The sequence below is a fragment of the Ciconia boyciana genome, chromosome 30 (genome assembly GCF_034638445.1).
Source record: "Ciconia boyciana chromosome 30, ASM3463844v1, whole genome shotgun sequence".
Taxonomy (NCBI): Eukaryota; Metazoa; Chordata; class Aves; order Ciconiiformes; family Ciconiidae; genus Ciconia; species Ciconia boyciana.
Genome location: NC_132963.1, coordinates 1,712,224 through 1,729,600, shown reverse-complemented (window position 1 = coordinate 1,729,600; position 17,377 = coordinate 1,712,224). Strand labels below are relative to the sequence as shown.

The window sequence follows — 17,377 nt, the reverse complement described above, 5'->3', positions numbered from 1 at the left end:
ACACGGGGAGGGGACAGGGGTGGCAAAAGGAAGCGGGGGCGGACACGAGGACAGGGACGGCAGGGGGGAGGCAGGGCCGGGGTCGGCCACGGGGACGCGGGGTGGGCGGGGGGCACTCACCCCACGCGCGGGGCGTCACGGCGCGAAGGTGACGTCCCCCGCTCCTGGGCGACGTCGGGGTCCCGGCGGGGGGGCCGGCCCCACAGCGGGGGCAGGAGCCCGGAGGGGCGGCTGTGGGGAAGGAGGCTCCGTCAGCTGGGGGGGGGGGCACGGGGGGCCCCGGGCAGGAACAGGGGGTCCCGGGGCCGGTGCGGGGGTCCCGGTGCCACCGTCCCCCACCCGCCACCAGCGGCCGCCCCCCCCATCCTGCCGCCCCCCGGCCGCCAGGCCCCCCTTCCCACCCGCCCGCAGAGGGTGCACCCCGGCCCCCCCGGCCCCCCCAGCGCCGGGGGGCCCCGCCACACCCCGGGGTGGGGGGGGGGGGGGCGGCTGTGGGGTGAGCCCAGACCCCACAGAGCCCCGGCCGCTTCCCGGAGGGGCGGGGGGCCGGAGCCCGTTTCGGGGGTGCCGGCGAGGGCGCGGCGGTGGGCGCCCCGCCAAACCCCTCCAGGTGCTTCCCGGCAGCGCCGCCCCGCGCGGGGGGGTGGGGGGCTGCGGGCGGGGGGGGATAAAGGCGCGGCGGGGCCCCCCGGAGCAAAATGGCTCCGTCGCTGCCGCTGCTGCTGCTGCTGCTGCTGCTGGGGGTCCCCGCCGCCCCCCGGCCCCCCCGGAGCCTCCCGGCGCTGCTGGGGGGGCGGGGGGGCCGCCCCGCCCGCATCGCGCCCCCGGCGCTGCCCCCCGGCCCCGGGGCCGCTCACCGCGCCGGCGGCCCGGCGGCCCCCCGGACGGCCGTGTGCCTGCGGGAGAAAGGGTGAGGCAGCGCCGGGGGGGGGGGGTCGCCGGGGACCCCCTGACCCCTTCTGCCGCCCAGGGTCCTCTCGCCCCCCAGGAGCCGCCGGCGGGGACGGTGCCCCCGCGCTGCCGCCCGCGCGCCCCACCAAGGGGCTCTCCCTGCCGCTGTAGGGACCCCGGACCCGCGTGGACCCCCGGACCCCCTCCTCGGACACCCCCGACCCGCGCAGGTCCCCTGTGCCCCCCGATGCCCTCCCGACCCCCCCGCGCCCCCCTTCTGCCCCCAGCCCCACCGGACCCCCGTGACCCCCTGTAACCCCGGACCGCCCCTTCAGCCCCGGACCCCCCGTGACCCCCGTGACCCCCCCGTGACCCCCTCTAACCTCGGACCGCGCCTTTACCCCTCCTGAACCCCCCGTGACCCCCGTGACCCCCGTGACCCCCTCTAACCTCGGACCGCGCCTTTACCCCTCCTGAACCCCCCGTGACCCCCCGTGACCCCCGTGACCCCCTCTAACCTCGGACCGCGCCTTTACCCCTCCTGAACCCCCCGTGACCCCCGTGACCCCCCGTGACCCCCTCTAACCTCGGACCGCGCCTTTACCCCTCCTGAACCCCCTGTGACCCCCGTGACCCCCGTGACCCCCTGTAACCCCGGACCGCCCCTTCATCCCCGAACCCCCGTGACCCCGTGACCCCCGTGACCCCCTCTAACCTCGGACCGCGCCTTTACCCCTCCTGAACCCCCGACCCCCGTGACCCCCGTGACCCCCGTGACCCCCTCTAACCTCGGACCGCGCCTTTACCCCTCCTGAACCCCCGTGACCCCCCGTGACCCCCGTGACCCCCTGTAACCCCGGACCGCCCCTTCATGCCCCGAACCCCCCGTGACCCCCGTTAACCCCGTGACCCCCCGTGACCCCTCTAACCTCGGACCGCGCCTTTACCCCTCCTGAACCCCCTGTGACCCCCGTGACCCCCGTGACCCCCGTGACCCCCTGTAACCCCGGACCGCCCCTTCAGCCCCGGACCCCCGTGACCCCCGTGACCCCCGTGACCCCTCTAACCTCGGACCGCGCCTTTACCCCTCCTGAACCCCCGACCCCCGTGACCCCCGTGACCCCCGTGACCCCTCTAACCTCGGACCGCGCCTTTACCCTCCTGAACCCCGTGACCCCCGTGACCCCCGTGACCCCCTGTAACCCCGGACCGCCCCTTCATGCCCCGAACCCCCGTGACCCCGTTAACCCCGTAACCCCCCGTGACCCCCTCTAACCTCGGACCGCCCCTTTACCCCTCCTGAGCCCCCGGCCCCCGTGACCCCCCCATGACCCCCTTTAACCCCGGCCCCCCTCTACCCCCCGAACCCCCGACGCCCCGCGCCCCCTTTACCCCCGACCCCGCTTTAACCCCCGCCCCCTCTGACTGCCGGGGCCGCCCTTGACCCCGCAGTCCTGGGGGTCAGGGTCGCCCCAATAAAGGCCTCAGCAACGCGCCGACTCCGCCGCGCCGGGTCAGGGGGCGCGACCCCGCGGGGCGGGCTGGGGGCGGTCAGGGGCCGGCGCGCATGCGCGGCTGGGGGACGGTGACGGTTGCCAGGGCGACGCGCGCGGCGCCCGGCGGCGATTGGGCGTCGCGAGTCACGTGGTCGGAAGCGGCGGGGCGGGGCGGTGGAGCGCAGGTGGGAGAGAGCCCGGGGCGGGGGGACCCGAAACGGGGGGGGGGACCCCGAAACTGGGGGGGGACCCGAAACTGGGGGGGGACCCGAAACGGGGGTGAAGCACCCCAACGCGTGGGGGCGGGGGCGCCAGGCCCGAAACGGGGGGCTGTGACCGGGGGGTGACGGGCCCGGGGTGGGCCCCGCACCCCAGGGCCGCCCCACGGTCACCCCGACACCTCCCGGTGCCCCATTGTCACCCCACGGTCGCCCCACAGTCGCCCCATGGTCACCCCGACACCTCCCGGTGCCCCATTGTCACCCCAGGGCCACCCCACGGTCACCCCGACACCTCCCGGTGCCCCATTGTCACCCCACGGTCGCCCCCCCGTCACCCCGACACCTCCCGGTGCCCCATTGTCACCCCACGGTCGCCCCACGGTCGCCCCCCCGTCAGCCCCCGGTGCCCCATTGTCACCCCACGGTCGCCCCACGGTCGCCCCATGGTCACCCCGACACCTCCCGGTGCCCCATTGTCACCCCACGGTCGCCCCACAGTCGCCCCATGGTCACCCCGACACCTCCCGGTGCCCCATTGTCACCCCACGGTCGCCTCCCCGTCACCCCGACACCTCCCGGTGCCCCATTGTCACCCCAGGGCCACCCCACGGTCACCCCGACACCTCCCTGTGCCCCATTGTCACCCCACGGTCACCCCCGTCACCCCGACACCTCCCTGTGCCCCACGGCCGCCCCACAGCCACCCACGCACGTCCCTGTGCCCCACAACAGCCCCATGCCTGCCCCACAGCTGCCCTGTGACTGCTCAGGCATGTGCCGGTGCCCCGCGCCCACCCCACGGTCACCCAGGCACGTCCCCGTGCCCCACCGCTGCCCCACAGTTCCCCCACAGCCACCCCACAGCCGACTGGGCTCGCCCCCCCGCCCTCGGCCCCAGTCTGGGGTCGCACGGGAACGTCCCTGTCCCCGTCCCCGCAGCCACCCCCGTCCCCGTCCCCCTGCCCCAGTGTCCCTGGCCCGTCCCGTCCCCCTGCCCCACTCCCTTGCTCAACCCCCGGCCGGCCCCTGCCCCAGACACCCCCTGGGGCCCCCAACACCAGGCTCCCCCGGGGGCGGAGCTGCCGCTTTATAAGGGGCTGCCGGCACCCCATAGCCCTTCCTCGTGGCCCCTGCCCCACTTGCTCGGCCCAGACACCCCCTGGGGCCCCCAGAACCAGCCCCCCCCCAGTCCCACGTCCTTTCCTCCTCCTTGGGGGGCAGCCGGCGTTTTACAGCGGGGCACTGGCACCCCGTAGCTGACCCTCACCCCTCCTGCCCCGCTGCTTGGCCCCGTAACCCTGCCCGACCCCTCTGCCCCACTCCCTTGGCCCCATAACTGGCCCTCATCCCACTGCCTTGGCCCCGTAGCCCTTCTTTGCCCCACCGCCCTTCCCGACCCCGGCCGGCCCAGCCCCGGCCGCCTCCCGGGGCCCCCCCCCGCCAGCCCCCCGGCCTCCCGCTCCTCCCCGGGGCGGAGGGGCCGGTTCATAAGGGGCTGCGGGCACCCCCTGACCCTCCCGCCCCGGCAGCATGGACGCCCGGCCGCTCTTCCAGTCGCTGCAAGCGCTGGCGGAGGACAACGCTTCCTTCTTCCAACGGAGCGGCACCGAGAGCGGCCGCCGCTTCGCCGCCGCCTTCGCCGCGTTGCGGGAGCACGGCCGGCGCCTGGAACCGGCCCTGCGGCACTTCGCCCGCCTCTACCATCGCTTCGACCTGGACGAGGCCACGCCGGGCAACGGCTACCGCAGCCTGGTGCAGACGGCGCGGTGCTGCCTGGCCCACGCCGTCCACAAGAGCCGCTACGTGGCTGCCCACCGCCGCAGCGTCTTCTTCCGCGCCGGGCACAACGTGGCCGAGCTGGAGGCCTACTGCGCGGCGCTGGCCCAGCTGCGTGCCCTGCTCTGCCTGGCCCAGCGGCTGCTGGCCCACAACCGCCCCGGCTGCCTCTTCCCGCCCGAGGAGGACGGCCTGAGCGAGCTGGTGCTGCGCGAGTACAGCACCATGCACAACGGCTGCTTCTACGGCCGCTGCCTCGGCTTCCAGGTGACGGGGACGCTGAGGACGGCTTGGCGTGGGGACGTGGGGACGGGTCAGCGCGGGGACGCCGAGACGGCTTTGCCTGGGGGTTTGGGTCTGTGGAGCACGGGGACGTGGGGACGCGGGGATGGGTTTGCACGGGGACGTGGGGACAGGTTGGTGCGGGGACGCGGGGAGGGGTTTGCACGGGGACGTGGGAACAGCCCTGTACGGGGACACGGGGACAGGTTGACGCGGGGACGTGGGGACGCGGGGACGAGCTTGCACGGGGCCTTGGGTTTGTGGCGGGCGGGGACGTGGGGACACGGTGCCTCGGAGCCAGGGGACGTGTGGGGACGTGCCGGGAGGTGGCATTAGGCTCAGACGCTGCCCGGGGCTGCAGGCGTGCTGGGGCACGGGGACGTGGGGACACGTGGGGACACGGGGGAGCGTGGCCGCCAGGGCTCACGGACGCGTGGGGACGGGGCGGGTTCCCGCAGCGCCGGGCTCAGACGGCCAGCCTGCGGGGACACAGGGACAGGCGGTGACAAGCGGTGACACGCGGTGCCATCCCCGCAGTTTGCCCCCTCTATCCGCCCCTTCCTGCAGACCATCGCCATCGGCCTCGTCTCCTTCGGGGAGAACTACAAGCGCAACGACATGGGGCTGGGTGAGCGCCGGCAGCTGGGGGGGCCGGGGGGGCTCCCGGGTGCCAGCCGGCCCTGTCACCCCCCTGTCCCCCCCAGGGGTGGCGGCCGGGTCCCTCTTCACCAGCGGGAAGTTCGCCATCGACCCCGAGCTGCGGGGGGACGAGTTCGAGCGCCTGACGCAGAACCTGGACGTGCATTTCTGGAAGAGCTTCTGGAACCTGACCGAGACCGAGCTGCTGGCGGTGAGCGGGGACCCCTCCCCGGGACCCCCCTGAGCCCCCCGGCCCCCGCCAGGCACAGCGGCCTGCTGGGGGGCACGGGGTGCCACCGTGGGGGGCAGAGGGAAGGGGCTGTCTGCTACGGGGGTCCCCGCTCCGGGGGCTGCCTTGCCAGGGGGCCTGGGGGGACCCGAGCCCCCTGACCCCCCTCCCCGCAGTCGGTGGCCAGCATGACGGCCACGCAGGTGGGGGTGTGCCGGGCGCTGACGGTGCCCCCCGAGCCCCTGGAGCTGCCGCTGGCGGCCGACCCCTCCGTCACCGTCACCATCGCCCCCCCCGTGGCACACACCGGCCCGGGCCCCGTCCACATGCGGCTGCTCTCCTACCACCTGCGCGAGGGGCAGGTGAGGGGGGGCGCGGGGGGGCACCCGCTATGAGGGGGATGCGGGGGACCTGCTGGGAGGGGCCGTCCGCGGGGGCACCATGGGGGTCCCTGCCGCGGGGCGCGGGGCGGGGGCACCGTGGGGGAACCGTGGGGGTCCCTGCCGTGGGGCGGGGGGCACCGTGGGGATCCCTGCCGCAGGGCGCGGGGTGGGGGCCGTCCGCAGGGGGAACCGTGGGGGTCCCTGCCGTGGGGGGCGGGGGGCACCGTGGGGATCCCTGCCGTGGGGCGCGGGGCGGGGGGCACCGTGGGGGTCCCTGCCGCGGGGGCCCCCACAGCGCGGCTCATCCCGCTCCCCCAGGACAGCGCGGCGCTGAGCGCCCTGACGCACGCCGAGGGGCCGCGGGCGCCGTTGCGGTGGTGGCGGGGGCCCCCCCTGCCCCCCTCGCCCGCCCTGCTGGTGCACTTCCACGGGGGGGGCTTCGTGGCGCAGACCTCCCGCTCCCACGAGCCCTACCTGCGGGGGTGGGCGCGCGAGCTGGGTGCCCCCATCCTCTCCGTCGACTACGCCCTGGCGCCCGAGGCCCCCTTCCCCCGGGCCCTGGAGGAGTGCTTCTACGCCTACTGCTGGGCCCTGCGCAACTGCCGCCTGCTGGGTGGGTGGCTGGGGGGCTGCGGGGGGCCTGGGGGGGCTGCTGGGGGTCCACTGGGGGCCTGGGGGGGCTTCTGGGGGGCTGCGGGGTCCTGGGGGGGCAGCTGGGGGTCCACTGGGGGCCTGGGGGGGCTGCTGGGGGTCCATTGGGGGACTGGGGTGCTGCTGGGGGTCGGGGGGCTGCTGGGGGTCTACTGGGGGACTGGGGGGCTGCGGGGGGCCTGTGGGGGGCTGCTGGGGGTCCACTGGGGGCCTGGGGGGCTGCTGGGGGCTGCGGGGGTCTGGGGCGGGCAGCTGGGGGTCCACTGGGGGCCTGGGGGGCTGCTGGGGGTCCATTGGGGGACTGGGGTGCTGCTGGGGGTCTGGGGGGGCTGCTGGGGGTCTACTGGGGGCTGCGGGGGTCTGGGGGGCAGCTGGGGGTCCACTGGGGGCCTGGGGGGCTGCTGGGGGTCTACTGGGGGCTGTGGGGGGTCTGGGGGGCAGCTGGGGGTCCACTGGGGGCCTGGGGGGCTTCTGGGGGCTGCGGGGGTCTGGGGCGGGCAGCTGGGGGTCTGGGGGGCTGCTGGGGGTCTGGGGGGCTGCTGGGGGTCTACTGGGGGCTGCGGGGGGCCTGGGGGGCAGCTGGGGGTCTGGGGCAGGCAGCTGGGGGCCTGGGGGGGCTGCTGGGGGTCCACTGGGGGCCTGGGGGGGGCTGCTGGGGGGCTGCGGGGGTCTGGGGCAGGCAGCTGGGGGTCTGGGGGGCTGCTGGGGGTCTACTGGGGGACTGGGGGGGCCTGTGGGGGCAGCTGGGGGTCCACTGGGGGACTGGGGGGCTGCGGGGGGCCTGGGGGGCTGCTGGGGGTCTACTGGGGGCTGCGGGGGGTCTGGGGGGGCAGCTGGGGGTCCACTGGGGGGCTGCTGGGGGCCTGGGGGGGCGTGCAGGGGACCTGCTGGGGAGCAGGGGGGTGAGGGGGCTGCCGCGGGGAGAGCAGGATGTGGGGAGGCCCCTGCGGTGCTGCAGGTGACCTGGGGGAGCCCCTCCCGTGGGGCAGAGCCCCCCCACTACCCCACCGCAGCCGTGCCGCCGCCACCCCGGCTGCGCGGCCGGCACCCTCGGGTGCCGCTGCCGGGGCGAAGCCCCCCCGCCCCGGCAGGGCCGGCGGGGTGACCGTCCGTCCGTCCGTCCGTCCGCGCCGCAGGCTCGACGGCGCAGCGCGTGTGCCTGGCGGGGGACAGCGCGGGCGGCAACCTCTGCCTGACGGTGTCGATGCGGGCGGCGGCCGTGGGGGTGCAGGCACCCGACGGCATCGTGGCGGCCTACCCGGTCACGCTGGTGCAGGCGGCCGTGTCCCCCTCCCGCCTGCTGACGCTGCTGGACCCGCTCCTGCCCCTCGGCGTCCTCTGCAAGTGCCTCAGCGCCTACGCAGGTGGGGGGGCCTGGGGAGATGGGGGGTGGGGGGAGATGGGGGGTCAGGGGAGATGGGGGCTGGGGGAGATGGGGGGTCGGGGGGGACACGGGGGCTGAGGGGAGATGGGGGGTCAGGGGAGATGGGGAGGTCAGGGGAGATGGGGGCTGGAGGAGATGGGGGGTCAGGGGGACACAGGGGGCTGGGGGAGATGGGGGGTCAGGGGAGATGGGGGCTGGGGGAGATGGGGGCTGGGGAGATGGGGGGGTCAGGGGGACACGGGGGCTGGGGGAGATGGGGGATCAGGGGAGATGGGGGCTGGGGGAGATGGGGGGTCAGGGGGAGATGGGGGCTGGGGGAGATGGGGGTTCAGGGGAGAAATGGGGGCTGGGGAGATGGGGGGTCAGGGGGAGATGGGGGCTGGGGGAGATGGGGGCTGGGGAGATGGGGAGGGGGAGGGGGCTGGGGGAGATGGGGCAGGGGGAGATGGGAGATGGGGGGTCAGGGGAGATGGGGAGATGGGGCTGGGGGAGATGGGGCTGGGGAGATGGGGGGTCAGGGGGACACGGGGGCTGGGCTGGGGGAGATGGGGGGTCAGGGGACACGGGGGCTGGGGGAGATGGGGGGTCAGGGGGACACGGGGCTAGATGGGGGGTCAGGGGGAGATGGGGGCTGGGGGAGATGGGGGGTCAGGGAGATGGGGCTGGGGGAGATGGGGGGTCAGGGGGAGACACGGGGGCTGGGGAGATGGGGGTCGGGGGAGATGGGGGCTGGGGGAGATGGGGGGTCAGGGGGAGATGGGGGCTGGGGAGATGGGGGTCAGGGGGAGATGGGGGCTGGGGGAGATGGGGGGTCAGGGGGGACACGGGGGGCTGGGGGAGATGGGGGGTCAGGGGAGATGGGGGCTGGGGGAGATGGGGGTCAGGGGGAGATGGGGGCTGGGGAGATGGGGGTCAGGGGGACACGGGGGCTGGGGGAGATGGGGGGTCAGGGGAGTTGGGGGCTGGGGAGATGGGGGTCGGGGGCTGGGGGAGATGGGGGCTGGGGGAGATGGGGGTCAGGGGAGATGGGGGCTGGGGGAGATGGGGGCTGGGGAGATGGGGGCTGGGGGAGATGGGGGGTCAGGGGGACACGGGGGCTGGGGGAGAGGGGGGCTGGGGGAGATGGGGGTCAGGGGGACACGGGGGGCTGGGGGAGATGGGGGGTCAGGGGGACACGGGGGGCTGAGGGAGATGGGGGGTCAGGGGAGATGGGGGCTGGGGGAGATGGGGAGGTCAGGGAGATGGGGGCTGGAGGAGATGGGGGGTCAGGGGGACACGGGGGCTGGGGAGAGGGAGATGGGGGGTCGGGGGGGACACGGGGGGCTGGGGGAGATGGGGGGTCGGGGGAGATGGGGGCTGGGGGAGATGGGGGGTCAGGGAGATGGGGGCTGGGGAGATGGGGGGTCAGGGGAGATGGGGGCTGGGGGAGATGGGGGGTCAGGGGGAGATGGGGCCTGGGGAGAGATGGGGGGTCAGTGGGACACGGGGGGCTGGGGGAGATGGGGGGGTCAGGGGGAGATGGGGGGCTGGGGGAGATGGGGGTCAGGGGGGACACGGGGGCTGGGGAGATGGGGTCAGGGGAGATGGGGGCTGGGGGAGATGGGGGTCAGGGGAGATGGGGCCTGGGGAGATGGGGGGTCAGGGGGCTGGGGAGATGGGTGTTTGGGGGGACGTGGGGGGCTGGGGGAGGTGGGGGCACAGGACGGCCTGGGAGGGCTGGAGGGACATGGGGGGACGCAGGATGTGGGGGTGGGGGCAGCCCTCGGGCGTGCTGCCCCCCCCCCCCCCCCCGCAGGGCTGCTGGGGCCAGGTGGGGGCCCCCTGCCCCCCCAGGCATGGAGGGGGAGGCCGAGCCCCCCGCCCTGGAGACCCTCAGCCCCACGCGGCTGCTGCGCCGCGACACGGCCCTGCTGCTGCGCGCCCTGCGCCGGGGGGCGGCCGCCTGGCTGGGGGGGCTCTTCCGCGGGCCCCCCGCCCACCCCGGTGCGGCGGGGGAATGGGGGAGCGGGCTGGGGGGCGATGGGGGCAAACCCTGCCCCGCACCGGCGGGACCGGGGGCTTGCAGGCAGTGGGAGGGGATTTGGGGACAGAGGGGTGTTGGGGACACGGGGCGGGGATGTGGGCAGGGGGAATTTGGGGACACTGGGGGCATTTGGGGTCACGGGGAGCATCAGGGGACGGGGGGGTGTTGAGGACGGGGGGTGGGGGTGGGACACCGGGAGTTTTGAGGGACACAGGGAGGGGATTTGGAGACATGGGGGGGACGTGGGGGGTGCTTGGCACACTGGGAGGGCGTTGGGGACCCCGGGGTGTTTGGGGACACGGGGGGGACTTGGGGACACAGGGGGAGAGGATTTGTGGCTCCCACCCCGCAGACGCAGCGCGCACGAGCATCTCGGAGGCGGCGGGGGCACCGCGGGAGGAGGAGTCCCCCCGGCTGCCCCCCGGGGGCCCCCCACGGCGAGGGGACCCCGAGGACGGGGGGATGCGCTCGAGTACCCAGACGAGTTCCAGCCCCTGCGCAGCCGGGGGCCCCCGCCTGCTTCCCCCTGCCCCCCGCCCCCCTGGCCAGGAACCCCTCCATGTCCCGGCTGCTGGCCCCCGACGGCATGCTGGGGGGGCTGCCCCCCGTCCACCTGGTGGTGAGTCCCCGAGACCCCCGGCCTCCCGCAGCTGCCCCGGGGGCGCGGGATGGGACACGGACCCCCCAGGCCCCTGACGCGTCCCCACGGACACCCCCATCTTCCCCCCGACAGCCCCTTCCCACTGACACCCCCACGTGCCCCAACACCCCACGTCCCCCGACATCCCGTGTGCCCCCGACACCCCCGTGCCCCACGTGCCCACGTCCCCACCGACAGCCCGTGTCCCCGTGCCCCCGACACCCCCTGACCGCCCGTGTCCCCCCGACCCCGTGTGCCCCCACCCCCCACCTCCCCTGACCCCTGCCCCCACCCCCAGGCCTGCGCGCTGGACCCGATGCTGGACGACTCGGTGGCGCTGGCCCGGCGGCTGCGGGCGCTGGGGCGGCCGGTGACGCTGCGGGTGGTGCCCGACCTGCCCCACGGCTTCCTCAGCCTGGGCCCCCTGAGCCCCGAGACCCGCCAGGCCACCGCCATCTGCACCCGCCTCATCCGCGACATCCTCCAGCCCCCCAGTGCCCCCCCAGACGGCCCCCGCCGGGGCTCGCTGCTGCTGGGCCTCCGCAGGGACAGCCTGGCCCCACAGGACGGTTTCCGCCGTGGGTCGGTGCTCCTGGGGTCCCGCAGGGAGAGCCTGGCCCCCCAGGACAGTCCCCGCCGGGGGTCGCTGCTGCTGGGGTCCCGCAGGGAGAGCCTGGCCCCCCAGGACAGCCCCCGCCGGGGGTCGGTGCTCTTGGGGTCCCGCAGGGAGAGCCTGGCCCCCCAGGACAGCCCTCGCCGGGGGTCGCTGCTGCTGGGGTCCCGCAGGGAGAGCCTGGCCCCCCAAGACAGCCCCCGCCGTGGGTCGGTGCTGTTGGGGTCTCGCAGGGAGAGCCTGACCCCCCAGGACAGCCCCCGCCGTGGGTCGCTGCTGCTGGGGGCGCGGCGGGACAGCACGGCCCCACAAGAAGGTCCCTGCCACGGGTCGCTGCTGCTGGGGGGCTGCGAGGAGAGCTTGGCAACTCATGGCGTGGGGGGCACAGCAAGCCTTGGCTCCCTGGCTGCTGCGACCCACAGCATGGGGGATGTGGGGGGCCCTGGAGCTGCCCCGACCCACGGCTCAGTGGCTGCAGCCAACCCTGGCGTGGAGGGTACATCGACCCACAGCGATGACACCGCCCCGACCCACGGCAATGGCACTGCCCCGGCCCACGGCACTGGGGCTGAAGGCAGCAGCGCTGCCCCGACCCACGGCAGCGGGGCCACCTCGACCCACGGCCACAGTGCTGCACTGACCCATGTTGACGGCACCGTCCTGCCCCACGGCACCGGGGCCTCCTCGACCCACAGCACCAGCAGCGGCTCGACCCACGGCAACGGCACCGCCCTGACCCATGTTGACGGCACCGTCCTGCCCCACGGCACCGGGGCCTCCTCGACCCACAGCACCAGCAGCGGCTCGACCCACGGCAACGGCACCGTCCTGCCCCACGGCACCGGGGCCTCCTCGACCCACGGCAACGGCACCGCCCTGACCCACGGGACCGCGGGGTCCCTGCCCGCCCCCGAGACCGGGGCCCCCCCCCGGCGCCCCTCGGCCCAGCCGCCCCCGTGCTGCGGGGCCCCGGCCTCTGGGGGCTCCCCCCGCCCCCCGGACGGCGCCGGCCCCGCCCGGCCGCCCCCCGGCCAGCGGCACAGCGGAGCCCAGGCGCTCGCCCGCCGCCCCAGCGGCCCCGCGGGGCGCGAGGTGGGGTCCTGAGCCCCCGGGGTGGGGGGCCCGGCCCCCCGGGGGGAATAAAGACCCGCTGACACCACGGAGGCCTCCCTGTGCCCGCGGGGGGGGGGTGCTGCGAGCCCAGGAGCCGCCCCCGTCTCTATGGGGGGACGAAGCAGAGCTCCCGCGCGGAGGGATCCGCCCTTGGCCCCGCCCCGCGGAGGGATCCCGCGCCAAAGAGTCCCGGCGGTGCCGCCCCAAGGTGGCGGCGCGGAGCCGCTGGCGGGGGGGGAGGGGGGGGCGGCTACGCAAACGGCGCAGGAGTGGGAGTCGTACGTTGCCGCCACGCAAGCGGCGTAGGAGTGGGAGTCGTACGTTGCCGCCACGCAAGCGGCGTAGGAGTGGGAGTCGTACGTTGCCGCCACGCAGACGGCGTAGGAGTGGGAGCCGTGCGTTGCCGCCACGCAAACGGCGTAGCTGCCACGCAAACGGCGTAGGAACGGGAGTTATGCGTTGCCGCCACGCAAGCGGCGTAGGAGTGGGAGTCGTACGTTGCCGCCACGCAAGCGGCGTAGGAGTGGGAGTCGTACGTTGCCGCCACGCAGACGGCGTAGGAGTGGGAGCCGTGCGTTGCCGCCACGCAAACGGCGTACCCTCCACGCAAACGGCGGAAGCGTGGGAGCTGTGCATTGCCGCCACGCAAACGGCGTAGGAACGGGAGTTGTGCGTTGCCGCCACGCAAGCGGCGTAGCCGCCACGCAAACGGCGTAGGGTAGGTGGCGGTCGCAGCGCCAGCGGCGTGGGAGCGGGGCGGGGGTGTCCGGGCTGCCCCCCCCGATCACCCGGGGCTGAAGCTGCTGCACCGGCTGCCCCACGGCGGGGAGACCCCGCAGCCCCCCACAGAGCCCTCCGCATTACCCCGCCCCATGGCCGTACAGGGGGAGCCCTGGGGCTCTGTGGGGGCACCCCCGTGGGGCGGGCTGGGGGAACCGGGGTGGGCCCAACCCACGGCCCACGGCCCACGGCCCACGCGAAGGGTGGGGACCCCGCACGCCGCCCCCCCCCCGGGCTCTCAGGGACCCACGTGTCCAGAGCAGCCGCTCCTCCTGCGTGGGGGCCCGTGCGCGGCCCACTGCCCTCCGCTGCCCGTCCTGCCCTCGCCGGGGGGGGTGGGAGGTCCCCCCCAAGTTGCCACTTGCCCGGGGCGATGGCGGCGCCGCGTCCCCCCTGCGGCAGCAGCTCCGGGGTCGGGTGCGGCCCAGGGCGGGAGGTTTGGGGTCCCCCCCCCAAGGGCAGGGGGCTTGGGCATCCTTGGGGGGGGGGTGTTGGATGCTCCCCTAACCCAGGGCTGGAGGGTTTGGGGGTTCCCATGAATGGCAGGAGGATTTGGGGCGGCTCTAGGGGAGGGCTCGGGGTGTCCCGTCCCCGTTCCCCCCCCCCCCCCAAGGGCAGGAGGGGTTTGGGGTGTCCAGGGTGGGGACAGGAGGGGTTGGAGTGGGGGAGAGCAAAGGGTTTGGGGTGTCCCCTCCTCCGAGGTCAGGACGGTTTGGGGTCTCCAGGGGGAACGGGGGCACACCGAGGGGTTTTGGGGGTGACCCCCCCGTCCCTCCAGGGCTGCATGCTGGAGGGCTGGGCCGCTGTCTGCCAGACGGCCACCGAGCTGCAGGGCTCCTGCTGACCCCAAACAGGGAGCATTTGCCCCAAAAACGGGGCGTGGCACCGCCCCAGGACAGCGGAGGCAGAGACACCCTGAAATGGGGACATTCACCCCAAAATGTGGCATGTTGCCCCCCCCAGCCCCCCAATAAACCCCCTGACCTCTGGGTCCTGGTTGATTTCAGGGACATACGGGGGGGGGGGGGGCAAAGGGTGTTTATTAACCCCCCCCCCCCCGACAGCCGGGGGAGGGGGGGGCACAAAACAGTGCAAGGAGGGCCCCCCCCCCCCCCCAAAGCCTGGCATGACCCCCATGGCAAAGGGCCGGAGGCAGCACCCCCATCCCCCAATAAATACAGGCATAAATGGGGGGGAGCAGCACCCTGACACACCCCACACCCCCCCAAAAAGGCGGCAACACGCTGCCCCCCCCAATAAATACCGGAGTGTTGTGTCGTGAAGGGGGGGCAGCCCCTGCCCCCCCAAATAGGGGTGATGCGCTGCCCCCTCCCCCATCCAGGGGTGCTGTGCAGGACAACGGTGGGGGCAGCCACTGGCCCCCCCAAAATGTTGGGGTAACACATCGCACCCACCCCCAAAATACTGGGGGGGGAGGGGTGCCCCGTGTCTCCCTGCGAATACGGGGGTGCGGCACCCCCATCGCCCCCAACACGACGGGCCGTCCTCTGGCCTCCCATCCCCCCCAGATAGGGGGTGCCCCCCATAAATCGGGGGGTGCCGCACCCAGCAGATGTGGGGAGCAGCACCCCCTTCCCCCTTCCACGTCCAGGGCCGCCCCGAAAGCGGGGTTCCCCCCCCCTCAGAGCGCCATGGAGGTGAGCTCGTGGGCCAGCCCCCCCTTGCGTGCCGGGGGGCCCCCCCCGTACTCCTGCAGCCCCTGGCGCAGCGTCACCAGGGCGGAGGCCAGGGCGGCGCGGTGGGGTCCCCGCGGCCCCCCCGGCAGCTGCAGCAGGAGCGTGGCCACCGCCGCCACCCCGTCCTCGGTGGGCTCCAGCGTCACCGGCCCGGCACCGGGCGGAGGGGGGGCCGGGGTGCCGGCGGGGCGGCGGCGGGGGGGCCCGGGGGGCGCCCCCCGCTCGAAGCAGACGGTGACCTTGGCGAAGGGGCGGCTGGCCATCTTGCTCATCTCCTGGAGGTGCCGGCGCTGCTCGTGGCGGGCGTCCAGCCCCTGCTTGGCCTTCCAGAGCAGGACGCAGAGGGCGAGGAAGAGGAAGAAGCAGGAGAAGAAGACGGAGAAGAAGACGAAGAGGTCGATGTGGGCCTGGTCCTGGCGGAAGAAGAGCAGCCCCTGCGAGGGGCCGCCCCGCGGGCCCCCCACGCCCAGCAGCAGCAGGTAGAAGCGGCTGGACTTGAGGGGGTGCAGGGCGTGGGGGTAGGTCAGCACCAGCCGGTCCCGCACCCCCCGCACCACCAGCGCCGCCGCCGCCTCCCGCACCGTCAGGTAGGTCACCAGCCCGCCGGCGCGCTCCTCCCGCAGCCGCGTGGCGTTGGCGGCGCCGGCGGCAGCGGGGTGGGGGGTCTGGAGGCGGACGAGGTGGCGGCCGGTGGCGGGGTCGACGTCGACGGCGAAGGTGTCGTAGGCGGTGGAGACGAAGAGGTCGACGCCGCCGAAGGTGACGTCCAGCGTGATGCGGATGTCGACGTTGGTGAATTTGGGCTGGACGCCGAAGAGGACGGTGCGGCCGGGGCCCAGGTGCTGGAGCTGGGGCTGGTGGAAGCAGTTGCTCTGCGAGGTGGGGTCCAGGCAGTACTCCTGCTCCACCGCCATCAGCCGGTAGCACTGCTGTCCCCCCACCGGGTGCCCGTGGAAGGAGTCGCGACACTTGGCGCACTGAGGGGTGACACGTGGAGGGACACGGGGCGTCAGCACCGCGGGTGCAGGGGGAGCGGCACCGGGACGTCGGGCGCGGGGACGGGCGCGCGGGGGAGAGGAGCAGCAGGACGGGAGCGCGGGACGGCACCGGGGTGCCGGGTGCGGGGAGGGACAGGAGCACGGGGACGGTCACGGGGACGGCGGCGTGAGCACGGGGACGGCGGCGACCGGGGCGCAAGGACGTGGGTGTGGGGCCGAGGCGGGGACACGGGTGCGGGGACGACGGGGACGTGGGCGCGAGGACACGGGTGTGGGGCCGAGGCGGGGGTGCAGGAGGGGGTGACGGCGACGCGGCGCCGGAGCCCTGACCTGCTGCTTGTAGCAGTCCTTCTTGTCGGCGGGGCTGTTGCCCTGGCAGCTGCCCGTCTCGGTGTTGTTCTGGCAGGGACACCCCGTCCCATCCAGCTCGTTGCACGTGTCCGCATGCCCGTTGCACTGGCACCTGGGGGGGGGCCGTCGCACGAGGCTCGCACGAGGGGACCCCCTTGCACGAGGGTCCGGTCCCTCCCCCCCCCCTTGCACGAGGACCCCGTACTTGGTGCAGGCGCCATCGAGCAGGAAGAAGCCGGGCCGGCAGCCGTCGCAGCGCTCGCCCACGCTGTTGTTCTGGCAGTTGACGCAGACGGCCGCCTCCTCGCTCGGCCCCTCCGACACCCACGTGGGGATCTGGGGGGCAGCGGGGTGGGCGGGCGGCACGGCCGCCCCACGGGAGGGAGGGACGGACGGGGACCCCCCCAGGACGTGGGGCTGGTGACGGGGACGCCCCCTAAACCCCAGGACGCGGGACCGGTGAGCGGAACCCCTCCGCCCCGTTGCGGTGGGGACCCCTCCTCCCCCCTGCCCCACGCCGTGGGGCGCCCCACTGACCATGGCGGGCTCGAGGGGGAAGCGGGCAGGGTCGCGGCGGGCGCGCTCGTACTCCTCCCGCGAGATGCAGACGGCGGCGTTGTGGCGGCAGAAGCTGCGGCAGGGCCGGCACGAGCCCCCCGCCCGCGCCGAGCCCACGAAGAGGGGCCGGCACCGCTCGCACTGTGGGCCCTGCCGTGGGGCAGGCTCAGCCCGCGCTGCAGCCTGCCCCACACCCTCCATGCGTGCCCCATAGCCCCCCCTGCATCCCGCCCCACCCAGCCCCACATCCCTCCCGCCTCCCCTCCTTCATCCCTGCCCCAAGCAGCGCCCCCATGCCGCCCCACACCCCCCCCCAACCCCACGCCCTGCCCCACAGCCGCCCCACCTTGGTGTTGTTGAAGCACTGGAGGCACTGGTCGCGGGCGGCAGGGCCGAGGCACTTGCTGTGCCCGTTGCACTGGCACTGCACCGAGCAGTTGTGCCCCACGTAGCCGAAGTGGCAGCGGCAGCGGTTGGGCTCCACGCACGTCCCGTTCACGCAGCCCTGCTCGCACACCGGCCGGCACAGCCCCGTGGCGCTGCGGGGAGAGCTCGCACGGGGGCACGGAGGACCCAAGGGGGTGCCCCTCGCACTCCCGGGGGGCTCCCCGCGCGCGCGAACCGGCTCCCTGCACGCTCGGGAGGAGGCACG

General features: G+C 75.3%; 2 protein-coding genes across 2 annotated transcripts in view; one reads left to right on the top strand and one right to left on the bottom strand.

Annotated features, from left to right (window-relative positions):
* The first annotated feature begins 2,541 nt into the window (after window positions 1–2,541).
* LIPE (lipase E, hormone sensitive type) lies at window positions 2,542–12,379 on the top strand. Its single transcript, XM_072848281.1, is given in 11 exon segments — window positions 2,542–2,572; window positions 4,138–4,651; window positions 5,234–5,294; window positions 5,371–5,516; window positions 5,711–5,896; window positions 6,236–6,530; window positions 7,800–7,932; window positions 9,786–9,935; window positions 10,328–10,494; window positions 10,497–10,594; window positions 10,914–12,379. Coding segments are annotated over 10 exon segments (3,168 nt in total). The 5' UTR covers window positions 2,542–2,572; window position 4,138; the 3' UTR covers window positions 12,333–12,379.
* Window positions 12,380–14,645: 2,266 nt separating this feature from the next.
* The window catches only part of MEGF8 (multiple EGF like domains 8), a 30,408-nt gene continuing 27,676 nt past the window's right edge, over window positions 14,646–17,377 (bottom strand). The window contains exons 39-43 of the mRNA XM_072848220.1: window positions 17,072–17,264; window positions 16,705–16,875; window positions 16,373–16,503; window positions 16,147–16,279; window positions 14,646–15,795 (exon numbers count right to left, since the gene is read on the bottom strand). Coding sequence (XP_072704321.1) covers window positions 14,764–15,795; window positions 16,147–16,279; window positions 16,373–16,503; window positions 16,705–16,875; window positions 17,072–17,264 — 1,660 coding nt within the window. The 3' untranslated portion in view covers window positions 14,646–14,763. The remainder of the gene's footprint in view (window positions 15,796–16,146; window positions 16,280–16,372; window positions 16,504–16,704; window positions 16,876–17,071; window positions 17,265–17,377) is intronic.